This window comes from Necator americanus, chromosome X (genome assembly GCF_031761385.1).
Source record: "Necator americanus strain Aroian chromosome X, whole genome shotgun sequence".
NCBI lineage: Eukaryota > Metazoa > Nematoda > Chromadorea > Rhabditida > Ancylostomatidae > Necator > Necator americanus.
In genome coordinates, this window is record NC_087376.1 from 18,254,071 (window position 1) to 18,266,918 (window position 12,848).

Genomic DNA, 12,848 nt, shown 5'->3' on the forward strand with positions numbered 1-12,848 from the left:
GATATTGTAATTTCATCCATTTTTCCTCTTCTTTACACTTCGTTTCACATCGCTTGCTGTACCTTCTGTCATCCTTTGTTGTCGCGTGTATATGGTCATGCGAATTATTGGATGCTCTGGAGGGAAGCTTGATGTGCAGGGTCAAGCGTATAGTTGGGAAAAATCCCTCCTAAGAACGACCCCCCCCCCTCGCAGACCCTTCCAAAAACGACCCCCTCATCTCGTTCCTACCAGTATAGCTGCCCACACAGCAATCAAAATTTGGGTATAATAACAAGAATTCAAAAAACAAATGAACGTCTAATAAATAAATTAAAATAATACGATGTAATAAACAAATAATAAATTATTTTAAAGAATAGTAATGCTACAAGTAAAACAAAATACATATTGTAATACAGCGATATTAATGGAATAAATGATAACTAGAGGTTATATGTTCATGTTAATTATATGTTCAAGATGCCGGGTGACGTGCGTCAGATGGAAGAAGATCAAGAAAAATAATCGAGGTAGAAAAGAATTCAACCTCTCGATGGACCGATCTAAACAAGGTTAGAATACTGTGTTTGATTTTCTGTAGAATTTCTGTAATAAGGTGTGTTCCAGGAAGCTCGTATGGAGATGTGGAACAGTGCAGTGAGAAGACAACAGAGGAAGATGTTTACGGGGATTTACATATATGATGAATTTAATAAATGGTTTTAATTTCCTCGATAGACTGCTCGAGTAGTTCTTGATGTCTCTAGACTTCGCAGTCACGATTCCTTTGCTGTTTCACAGCGTTTCGTTTCACAGCCCAAGTCTGAGCAGAAATAATGATAATAGCAGAAATCATTTTGAAACGAATTTCAAAAAGCTCACAAATAAACTGGAAAAAAATGTTTGCAAAAAAAAACCCTTACCACTAGCGCGATGAGCGTTATCAAAGCGAGGAATCCGAGTACTGCGAAAAGAATAGTAGAGGATCGATAAGAGGGTGCAGCTGTCGTCGTCGTCGTCTTAGGTTGAGATGTTCTGTGGTTGAGATGTCCTTCAGCCACTCCGCTGAAGGTTTTGGTTCGGAGTTAAATTCTTTAAAACGCATGAAGCTCTCCTCAGGAGTAAGGGCGGAAATATCCTGGTACTTACTTACTTAGATACTTAGATGGCCCGTCTTCACTTGACGTGCGGGCCCCAGCATCTCTTCCACTCTCTTCGTTCCCTCGCCATTGTCATCCAAGATGTTCTCAAGCTTCGTGAGTGACGTTGACGAGGTCCTTCAGCCGTATCCAGCTGAGCTCTCAGCTGGTCCATCCGTGTAGGGAACACGTCACCCCATCTCGTTGGCGGTCTCGCTCGAGGGCGTTTAGCGTCCCTTGAGATCCACTCTAGCGTTCTTTTAGTCCATCTATCGTCGATTCTTCTCATGATGTGACCGGCCCATCTATGTTTTGTTTTCGATACATATTCCGCTGGGTCGCGAAGACGGGACATTCCTCTTAAATCGGAGCTACGAAGACCGGCAAGGTGTTGTGTGCGCCGGTTAAACTTCAGGAGACATCTCTCAAGGGCTCTGTGGGTAGTAAGTAGCTTCCTAGACGTGGCCGCGGTGTCTGCCCACGTCTCCGCTGCGTAACAGAGCGCTGGAAGGACTGTCGAGTCGAACAGATGGGCACGAAGATCATGGTCCGTCAGTTGGTCCGTAGCTTCCCTGACGGCTGCGAATGCTGCCCATGCTGCTCTCATTCTTCTATTCAGTTCTTCCTTCAAGTCGTTTTCCATGTTCATAGAACGTCCGAGGTATACGTATGACGGAGTTTCCACGATTTGGGAGCCTTCAAGTTGTACTCCTCCGTCCTCGCAGTGCGCGTTCTTCATGAACTGTGTCTTCTTTCTGTTTATTCGTAGTCCTATTCTCTTCCCTGTTTCGTTCAATTCGTTGAGCATCGTTTCTGCTTCATTGGTGCTGCTCGAAAAGAGAACGATGTCGTCCGCGAAACGAAGGTTCGAAAGAAATCTTCCATCAACACGTATGCCCCTTTCTTCCCAGGATAGTGATTTCATTATCCATTGCAATGCAGCCGTGAACAGCTTCGGCGATATAGTATCGCCTTGTACCCCCTTTCCAATGGGTATGGTGAGAGGGCGGTGGAAAAGCTGTATCCTAGTCGTGCATCGTTCGTAGCAATTGGCTAATGTCCTCACATACGACGCGTCCACACCTTGATCGACCAGCGCTGACAGTACTGCATTCGTTTCTACGCTGTCAAAGGCTTTCTCATAGTCGACGAGGGTTAGAACAAGGGGCAGGCGGTATTCCCGGCAAACCTCTATGACCCTCGACACGGTCTGGATGTGGTCCAAGCAGCTGAACCCTTGGCGAAATCCAGCTTGTTCTTGAGGCTGAGCTTCATCCAGCGTCCTAGATATGCGTGTGAGGATGATCTTGGTGAATACTTTGTATAACACGCTCAGCAAGCATATCGGACGGTAGTTCCGAAGGTCCTCTCGGTCACCTTTCTTATGGATAAGAACGGTTCGCGAGGTCTTCCACTGATCTGGGATCCTTTCTTTCTGAAGATAGGATGTCATGTGCGCTGCTAAGATTACATGAAGCGGATGGCTACCAGCTGAAGAAAGTCTGCTGATATAAAATCAGGTCCGGGGGCTGTGCCAGGTTTCATGCTCTTGATAGCGACTCGTACTTCCGAAGGGAGAATCCATGGTGGAGCATCGCCAGTGGGGATGATTGGGCTTGACACAGGAGTTGATGAACGGAAAAGGTTCGAGTAGAACCTCTCCGTAATGATTTCCATCTCACGACGAGAAGACGTGCGAGTCCCGTCTTCGCTCAGCAAGGTTGCTAGCGGAATATTATATTCGCGGAGGTCCCTGCGGCACTTCTTTAGACTCGTTCTTCTTTGTGCTGCTTCTAGAATCTTCTTCTGCCTGTACTTCAAAAGATCCTCCTGCAACGCTTTTCTGCAGCTAGTGTTTGCTACTAACCGCTCAATGTGCGATGCATTCTGATCAAGCCTCAAAGCCCTTCTTCTTCCTAACAATTCCTTGATGGTCTTCGAAATTCGATGCAAGTTTGTCGTGCGCGACTTCGAGGCACGTTCAGCACAGGCTCGTAATCCACTGAGCAGCATCTCGTAGTCCACGTTTGGGTCCTCCTCGATGTGCCAGTCACCTTGGGACAGGGAGTCCTCGAGTACGCAATCGTCGTAGACGACTTCTTTTCTCCTTCGTTGCCGATAGCAGATGTTCTTTTCCATCGTGTGGCTAAGTCGTATTTTCGCACGAAGGAGACGGTGATCAGAACCACTACAAAAGGATGGTACTACTGAGACGTCAAGTAGACACCACCTCCGGTTGGTGAGTATGTGGTCGATCTCCGCACGAGTCGCGCCATTGGGCGATTCCCATGTCCACCGACGATGATCTTTTTTCATGAAAAGAGAGTTCCCATGAAAGAGGCGAGCGGCGGACAACAGCCCGGCGAGACGATTGCCATTTTCTTTCCGGTCCCCTAGTCCAAATCTTCCAATCCTGTATTCCTCTTCTGTGGCCTTTCCTAGTTTTGCGTTGAAGTTGTCGACAACGAATTTGTAGATAGACTTCTCGTTGCGGATTACTTCCTCCAGCTCCTCGTAAAACGCGTCCAATTCGGGTTCATCAGCTACTGATGTTGGTGAGTAGCAGTTGATGATACTGATGGGTTTTTGGCGCAGAGGGCGGAGGCGAAGAATGGCCAGACGAGGTGACAGGATCTCGTGAGAATCGACGAGATGGACGACAGATGGGTGCACAACGAAACCAACACCGCCTACACGAAACCAACACCGCCTTTCGCGACGGAACCTTCTCTCCACGAATGACGAGTGTACCGTCATTCATCTGTCGTACGTCGCTCCTTCTGCACTTGGTCTCCTGCAGAGCAATCACGTGAAATTTGATACGCTCTGCAGCTCCGAGAAGGGCATGCAGGTCGGCGTCTGTGGAAACTGTTCTCGCGTTGTAAGTACACAGTCTGAGACAGTCTCCATGGCGAGTCGTGCGTGTGTCGCCTTGGTCCAGAATCAATGACGTCCTGAGCAACCTGAGATTTGATCGCCTCTCACCGGTCGCCATACCGTCCGACGTCTGAGACGGCAGGGCCCAGTGTGCAGGGTACTGAGGCAGTGAATATGCTGGAGTGGCAAAGAGACTTTTCCCCAAACTAAGCAGCCATGCCACGGCGAGCTTAGCTTTCACCACAGGTCGTCGCCCAACCTATATGGATCAGGGAACCACCTTGCGACATTTTGCCACGACGGTGGTGAATCTTAGCAGTGGTTTACTCTTAGCTAGGCTTCCGATTCCGAGAAGTCGGAATGTCGGATGTGTCGAACTCCTTCTCAGCTTGGGAGACCCTGCCGGAGGACGAACCTCCGCTGTGCATCGCAGTTCGACGCCCAGTGTCACCTCCACGCCACTATGAGGCGGTAAACCGTTGTGGAGGAATATCCTGGTACATCTGTAAATACTGCAATTAGTGTATAAATAGATCCAATAAATGATTATCATTAGGCGCGAAGATTAAAAGACGTGTCAAGACAATAAAGAAAGACTCAAGATAATAAAGAAAGACTAACTAGGAGGCAGTCAGATTGTCGAAGATGCTACCGGTAGGCCGCGAGCCATTGCACATTGGCTAATCACCAAAAATATCCTTCAGGTATATTTGCTAGGATTAGTGCGAGGTAAACGTTACTGCAAGAATTAGAAGTGAGTCAGTATATATGTAGACATATAATTTAAAAAGATAATTGAGCTCTAAATGTGTATTCGGCAACACAATTGTACTGTTTGACATTGATAAAGAGATGATCGAAAGTTCGATCCCCGCCGGAACCTTTACTTTTGCAAAACGAAAAAAACAGCTGCAAAAGAAGGAGAACACCTTTTAAAACAATTTTCACACTATCTCAATTATTAACAAACAATTTTACTCATCGACAATGGAAATGAACGGATGAGATTTCGATCCTGCCGGAATCTAGATTTTTGCAAACCGAAAAAAAATCACTGAAGAGAACATTTCACCGGCAATTTTTCGAAATTGTATTTAGAGCACTGTTTGCCACATACAAGTGTTATATAGAGGTTATTTTAGCGATTAAAACCAGGTCTTAATTGGAAATTACTGCTGGACAGGTCGGATTTTGTTACCTTGAAATAAAAATGAGTAACTCACTAACAAAAAGGCGCAGGAGGATAAAGCTAACAGCATTGTGTAGAGGAAGATTTGCGCTACAAAATGGTTGAAAAATCTTTTTTAGGGACCCTCTGGTCTTTTTGAAACCTAGTTGAGAAAAAGTTGAGAAATTTGGCATTTTTCTCAACTTTTTCTCAACTAGCTTTTTTAAAGACGAAAACTACCTGTAAAAAAAGTAAAAACAAATTATGATAGCAAAAATATTCCTTTACAAAATGCTTCAAACTGAATTCGTTTTTATAAAGTATGAGCAGAGTTATGGAAATGTGTTTGAAGTCACACAGATTTTGACACGAAAATCTGAGATTTCGCTCTTTTTCCCGTTGCGAGGATACGGTAGTGCCATTGAAAAATTCGACTCCATAGTTGGATAGAGCATCAAGGAAAACCCCTAACTGCAAATTTTGGCCTCTGTAGGTGTTCTGGTTCTCTCAAAAGCTAGTTGAGAAAAACTCGAAAATTTGAGGCAAAACATGTGATTTTTCTCAACTAGATTTCAAAAGGACTAGGAAAGCTAGAGGAACCAAACTTTGTAGAAATATAGAGGAAATCTCTCTCTACAGATAGCAGCCGCTTTATCGCATAAAATTCACTTTGAGCGTAGATATTCAGAAACTCGTGGAGCCTACTTTGTACTAATTTTAACCCTAATTGCACCTGTAGATGTCTTTTTTTCATTCAGTAGCATTAGAATTGCTTTTTTGACTGTAAGTAATAAGTTCGTCACTGTCGGATGAGAAATGTGCTCTTTAAATTCTTTTACGCTAAATGCAAAAGTAGAACCTTTGGCAGGAATTGATCCCTGATCCTCACGATGAAAACAGTGCCGGTATCGCGTTGAGCCGTCCAACCAAGCGAATCAGAAAACTCAGTAGAGCACGTGAAGCCTCAGTCACCTCTGGTTAGTTTCAACATAAATTATTGGCACAATTTAATTAGTGTCTTATTCAAGTCGATTTTTTGAAGGGATCAAAACTTTTAGGTAGTTAATTGCGTTTAAAATAATTGGTTTTCTATTTTATCACCTCCACAGCATTATCACGTTATTTATTATGCATCACATTTATTCAAGATTTCAATTGTTTGTGCTAACTCAAAAGTAATCGGGAGGCTTGTTTATAGAAATCTTGATATTTTAGAAAGGATGCTATTGCCACTGGTACGTTTCCTTTGTCTACAGGCTTTTTCTTTCTCCTTTCTGAAGGCTTTCCTTTTCGTTCACGCAATGGGGACTTCCTTACCGTCTTGCACGTACGACGACATATGATTTTCCATGGTTTGAAGATTGCCTTATGGTACATCAAACAAGTCACCTCTGGTTAGTTTCATTATCACGATTATCAGTATAAATTATTAACAAACAATTTTGTGGTGTCTTATTTTGTTAATTTTGTTTTGTAACTGTAATTTTGTAGTGCTTAGACTTAATGGGTTTGTACAAAAATTAAGCGAATTTTTTTTGAACAAAACTTTCAGGTAGTAAATTTGGGGGCGCTTTAAAGATAATTGGTTTCCCCGCTATTTTATCACCTCCACAACGTTATCACTTTATTTATTATGCATCACATTTATTCAAGATTTCAATTGTTTGTGTAATTCAAAGTCACCGAGACGCTTTTTAGAAAACTGCGGTAGTTACAAAAAAAGGAGAAAGTGGTATGAGCGTCGAAATTACCACTAAGTCTAAAGGCTAATAGTGCCATATAGAAGTCCATGGGATTTTAAGTTCTGGTGTTCTAATAAAGAAAGGGGTGGGAGTTTGTCTTCTTAGCACCGTTCGACGACATTATGAATCTTTTCCATGGTTTGTGCCACCGAAGCGACTCCGACGTCATCAAGCCAAAAAGTTAGAGCAGCAAAAAAAAAATGCTAAGTCGTCCATTTTCAAGATTGGCTCAAAAAAGCGCAGTAGTTTCATTATCACAATTATGAAGAATAAATTTTTTAAAAATCATTTTTTGGTTTGTGTACCCTCTTTTTATCCTAACTTTTTATGCTACAATTGAGTCTTCCTCAAAACTGCAACGCGAAGTCTTCTTCAATCAGTTTATTCGAATATTAAAAAATTATTTATTCTAAGTGATCAGTTTATTTTTACCGGTAGTTAAACAGAACTCACGTATTTAGGTGCTAACGAAAAAAAATCTCTTTAGGACACCCACCAACACTAATTGCTCTGAAAAAGGCAAACCCGGGGAAAACTCAAAATTCCGCCGGGACCCTCTTTACACGCACCCCTAAATATGCATCATTGACGTTTTTTTCTTCCTTGAGACAACTCTTCCATTTTTTAGTCGCAGATATCGGGACCTGAAAAAAAAACTTAGAATACGTTTCAGTTGTGAATATATTCTGATATGCGGTGAAAACATGCCATTCACTGCTGATCCTCCTTCAAGTTACAGCACTACGTCTGAAAAAGCAGTTTTCACTTCTTTTTTTCTGCTGAATGTTGTATACATAAATTACACTAAATTTTGTACGCCTTAATATATGTTTATTTTAAATCGACAACCCCGTCTTCCTTTTCTCTTTGCTCCTTACATTTTTTTTCTGATTTTCCGACCCCTAGTTTAATTTTTTCTCAATTTTCCGACCCCCTTCCCTGATCCGACACCCTTCTTACCCCCTGCTTGACCCTGTTGATGTGTACTGCGACGTTTCTATATGATACCTCACTGAGGGCACTGCCGGCCTAATGAAGCTTATATGTAAGCTCAAGGCTTGTTGATGTTAGAAACCTCTAAGAAGACCTACTAGCACTACACTCTTCCTAATAAAGCACATGAGCCAATAGGCGTGTCCACGCGAGCGTTTATTGACCCCTCTATACAGCGGAGTATACCCTATGCCTAGTGGTGTTAAAAGGCCTTGAGGGAGGTATCAGACAGAAACGTCACAGCATACACCAAGCTTCCCGTCCAGAGCATCCAATGGTTCGCACAATCATATACATGCGACAACAAAGGATGGCAGAAGGTACAGCAAGAGATGTGACAAGGAAAGTAAAGAAGAAGAAAAACGATAGAATTACCATATTGCATGTCATAGCACGCATTAGAGGACATAACGTACGTTTGAGAAAAATCCACAGAAAAGAAGCTTTTATGCAAACGTACACAAAATGCATGCAAGAGGCAACAAGAAATCAAAATCAGAAAATATTAGTTTATCATGTCGTAAGTGTCTGCGCGGTTTGTGTAGTTGCACGCATAACATTATACTCCACACCATCCACTTCCGCCAAGATCGCCTTTATAATCCATCAATCTACGTAATATCACATTAAATAAATAAGATTACAAGATAACGTGATCTCGCTAAATATCCCAAATGCAAACATCAAAAGTCAGCTTGTTAGAAACAGACTTTATGATAGATACTGCATCTGTGAAAGATGTGCCTGTTTGTCCTTACGGAAAAACAGGCAACTGCGCAAAAATGGGGGTAATATATGAGATTGAGTGCTTGATATGCATTACAACTTACGTTGGGGAGACCGGTAGGAATGTAGGAGTGAATATTAATGAACACATGGCAGGAAAACGAAGAAAAAGTTTGATAACACCACTAGGAAGGCACAGACATGAGGCCCACAACGGGAACGATTACGATGTGAAATGCGTTATACTGGCTCACGAAACAGAAATATTTGCAAGGAAGACGTTGGATTCGTTTTGGATTCTTAAAAAAAACCCATCAATGAATAATACAAATGAATGCTTGTAGATAACGATTTAGTTCTTGCCACTTGTACCGCTCTGTGACCTATAACCGCCTGATATTCTGTGTGTAGATCAAATAATCTATATCGTCGCTGGTGATCTCACGCAGTAATACTCATTTGCTGGTACACTGAGAGATAAGTGAGCGCAACCAGCCGCATCACATCCGGCGGAGCAACACGAAAGACCATTTTCAATGTAAATGGGTTTCTGTTTTCACTACCCTGAACGATTATCGAAACTCTGACTCAGGGTAGTGTGGCACTTGACGGGATAAGCGTAGCATTGTTCCAGTCATCCTCTATTTAGACCTCTGAAGACGGCGAAAAAGCTGAAACGTCAGGCAAATAAAGGTTCCATGTAAAAACCTCGCAGGCACACTATAACAAAATACAGACAGAATATGCCGAGGTTTCAAGACAAAAGAACATTCGACAAGACAACATTCGAACTATAATTGTTTGTACTGTTTGTGCTTGGCTGCATACGAAGGCGTACAGCACACTCTCGTCTCGTCTTGCGCGTAATCCGGAATATCCAGCGTTGGCTTTCGTTTAGCCTGTACTTTTCTACGTAGATGGGCGTTGAACAAATTTTTTTAGAACATTCCTTTGCACACAGGATTGGATCAAACCTTATGCATCTTCCGTATAGGAGTTAGCGTTTGAGGACGGCCGACCGAAGGTACCTCTGAACGGCGAGCCAAGCGAACATTATTCTCGCTCTCTTCAACATTTCCCTCCAAATAGTCTATCATTTTACGGAATTCCTTCAACTTGCTTTCCGCCTGCTCCAAACCCATTCGCGTGCCGTCCGTTGGGTTTCTCATCACTTTGAAGAGAGACTCGCGAGCTGACGTATATTCCCAAACATATATGATTGGTTGTTGAAAAGTAAGCGACGACAATTATGTATAATAACCATTTCCATTCTTTGGAAAATATCTCTGTGGCGGTCCTCTATATCCGTCGAGCTTCTTCCAACCTCCTCCTCGTTCTCGTTCTCCACATCGCTTTCCACTACTACATCATCTCTTGTGAGGTGAGACCATCCCTTAACAGCGAGACTATCTCATGTTCGAGATAGTTGAAACAGTGTTCAACTGTCACACCATCAACTTTCTCTGTCACCTAAAATTTTTCTGGTTTTATTAGAATTTATATAGAGAACTACTTATTGTTGGTGTTAAAAATGAAGTACACGTACATTAATAAAGGCTGTGCAGTGCGCCACAGACTTCTTCCTTTTCTCTGGAACTGAAGCTGAGCGAAAAGCGCAGTGGCAACGCAAGTGGGTGACTTTGGTGTGTTCCGTAGTTCTCGTTCTTGCTACGAAACGACTTATCACACCCGTCTCCTCTGAGGCTATCCTCCAGTTCTTGAAGGAAACCCACTTGAGAAAAGTGTAATCTATATGCGAACTGTCATACTACTCCAACCTAATAATCCTGCAGATTTTGGAAAGTGATTGTCTCTAAAACAAATTCATCTGCGTTCTCGGCATGCTCTTGATGAGCATGCTCAGCAAGCTCACAGTGACTCTACATATGCAAGTTTAGTAGGATCAGAAAGGGCCATCAACAAAAATGTGTACGACGCTTCTTACACAGAAAAACCATCATGAAAGGTATGGACTGTGACTCACTCTGACGCTCTCTCTACAGACGGGGCACACGATAGATGGCGATGAATACTCGTCAGTATGTTTTGTTGTCCTATGTTTGCTCAGCCCACTCACACTGTTGAACGTGGTATCGCAGTAGTCACAGTTGTTTATTGGCTTTCCCGATGCGGTAATTCTTTGGCTTTTCTTCTGAGCCTTAAATTTCACAATTTGGTTTTGCGAAAATCCATGAACGTCGACAAGATGCCTTTCCATTCTAGTTTTAGCTGCGCCGCAAACTGGGCATTCATTCATAACAACACTAGAATCACAAAAATACCACTTGAACACAAAAAAACACGAAATATAAAAAAAAAAAACTAACTTGCGATTGTCATCCGTTACGTAGTTCGGAAATACGTTCGGAGAGCAAAGAAAATTGTTCGGCTAATTGGTTAGGAACAACCTTTGATAATGACTCGCTTGTAGGCTTACATGACCCAATGCTGTTGTATTGAGGGGTCAACAAACGCTCGCGTGGACACACCTATTGGTTCATGTGTTTTATTAGGAAGAGTGTAGTGCTAGTAGGTCTTCTTAGAGGTTTCTAACATCAACAAGGCTTGAGCTTACATATAAGCTTCATTAGGCCGGCAGTGCCATCAGGGAGGTATCATGTAGAAACGTCGCAGTACACATCAAGCTTCTCTCTAGAGCATCCAATGATTCGCAGGACCATGTACATGCGACAACAAAGGATGATAGAAGGTACAGAAAGCGATGCGAGACGAAGTGTAAAGAAGAGGAAAAATGGATGGAATTACAATATCAGATGTAATCGCGTGCATTGAAGGAGATTACTTATGTTTGAGGAAAAAGTCATGAAAAAGAACGTATATGCAAAAGAACACAAATAACATACTGAAAACAAATAAACTTAAAAAAAATCCACGAGAAATAAAACTTACCTGTCGAGCTTCTTAGATTTGATTTGAAGTTCGTAGAACTCAAAATCAGAAAATAGTGTCCAGTACCCGTTTGCAAAAATGTCCCAGTGTCCCGTTTGCAAAAATGGTCACTGGCGGCTTGAAGAAGTGTAGCGTAAGTTTAGATAAGTCTAGTTGTTTTTAGTGTGTTGTTAGTATAAGTTTAGTACTGCTCTAGTCCTTTGATTTGATTCCCTGTTTGCTGTAAAAGAGAACAATTTGTATAAATATCTATTCCATTTAGTGTAAAAATTAGTAGATTTTCATCCATAGTTATGGTGTAACATATGCTATATAGTTATTTGGCAGCTTGCCACTGTAATTAATTAGTTATAATCCACCATTACATAGGGGGTTTCTTGTTATTTTGATACTGGTCATTATTTGTGTTTCTTTTGTTGAAACTCACACTATTTAGTCACTTCTTATATTGATACTAGTCATTGTTCATGCTTGTTATGTGGACATTTGTTTAGTGGACATCATTCTGTGAATACTTAATGGGTAATAACAATAATAATATCAATAAAGTTAAAAAGTTTAAAGGATAAAGTTTCTGGCGTTAATCAATCCACTTGGGATGCGCCCCCACGTTCACTTCAATTCAGAATCGTTTGAGGTTTACGAACGTGTATCTGGCCTATACAATGACTTGCGGTGGCTAGCCGATGTGCCAAGTCAGTGTTTTTATCCTCCCAGACAAGTCTGGTACCAATTTATCGACCCCGGAGGGATGAAAGGCTTGGTGAGCACTAGGGCTGATTCGAACCTCCGATCGATCGTGCAGGAAGCGGAACCTCTAACCGCTACACTACACCCGCCCTAATAATATCAATAGTAATAATAATAATAAACTTCTTTATCATCCCTCACCACCAACCGCTAACACCACATTTGAAGAGCAGAGGTGACGCCCTCATCTACAAATGCGACAATTGCGCGCTCCAGCCCCACTATTGCCCGGCCGAGATAGGAGCGCCGCGACGTAGTCCCAAAACATGGTCCGGATACCGGCACTCGTTGTAGGTGCCTGCGCAGTGTGTGTAGCTACACAAATAACAATATATTCGACGAAATCCACTTCCGCCCGGGTCGACTTTTATAATATATCCAATATATAATATAATTCATCCTCCACATAGATGTATAGTCGATTGTCTGGTCTTCATAAAGAGTGGATTTAGGACCGATTGTACCGACTGCTTTTACTATCGAATCAACCACCATGTTTGCACGACCGCTATGGGCATCTATTTCTTCATAACTTATCCACGGCCTCTGTTACACCTGCTA

The 12,848-nt window shown here is 42.3% G+C and overlaps 3 protein-coding genes across 5 annotated transcripts; 1 reads left to right on the top strand and 2 right to left on the bottom strand.

Moving 5' to 3' along the window:
* Window positions 1-745: 745 nt before the first annotated feature.
* RB195_023977 (uncharacterized protein) lies at window positions 746-9,796 on the bottom strand (the record flags this gene model as incomplete). 3 transcript variants are annotated; one of them, XM_064211602.1, is made up of 9 exons in its annotated part: window positions 746-805; window positions 906-1,047; window positions 1,163-2,556; window positions 2,610-3,811; window positions 3,873-3,980; window positions 4,107-4,257; window positions 4,414-4,501; window positions 9,073-9,191; window positions 9,602-9,796. In XM_064211602.1, 9 exons carry the CDS (start codon window positions 9,794-9,796, stop codon window positions 746-748), a joined length of 3,459 nt encoding a protein of 1,152 aa, XP_064067483.1. The 3 variants fall into 3 exon arrangements, with proteins under 3 accessions (XP_064067483.1, XP_064067484.1, XP_064067486.1); XM_064211603.1 differs by lacking the exons at window positions 4,414-4,501; window positions 9,073-9,191; window positions 9,602-9,796 and having other exon boundaries at window positions 3,873-4,116; XM_064211604.1 differs by lacking the exons at window positions 746-805; window positions 906-1,047; window positions 1,163-2,556; ... (3 more) ...; window positions 4,414-4,501; window positions 9,073-9,191 and adding an exon at window positions 9,419-9,526.
* RB195_023978 (uncharacterized protein) lies at window positions 4,359-6,565 on the top strand (the record flags this gene model as incomplete). Its single annotated transcript, XM_064211605.1, has 3 exons — window positions 4,359-4,469; window positions 6,035-6,143; window positions 6,423-6,565. 3 exons carry the CDS (start codon window positions 4,359-4,361, stop codon window positions 6,563-6,565), a joined length of 363 nt encoding a protein of 120 aa, XP_064067485.1.
* Window positions 9,797-9,989: 193 nt separating the features above from the next.
* RB195_023979 (uncharacterized protein) lies at window positions 9,990-10,884 on the bottom strand (the record flags this gene model as incomplete). Its single annotated transcript, XM_064211606.1, has 2 exons — window positions 9,990-10,097; window positions 10,705-10,884. 2 exons carry the CDS (start codon window positions 10,882-10,884, stop codon window positions 9,990-9,992), a joined length of 288 nt encoding a protein of 95 aa, XP_064067487.1.
* Window positions 10,885-12,848: the final 1,964 nt, after the last annotated feature.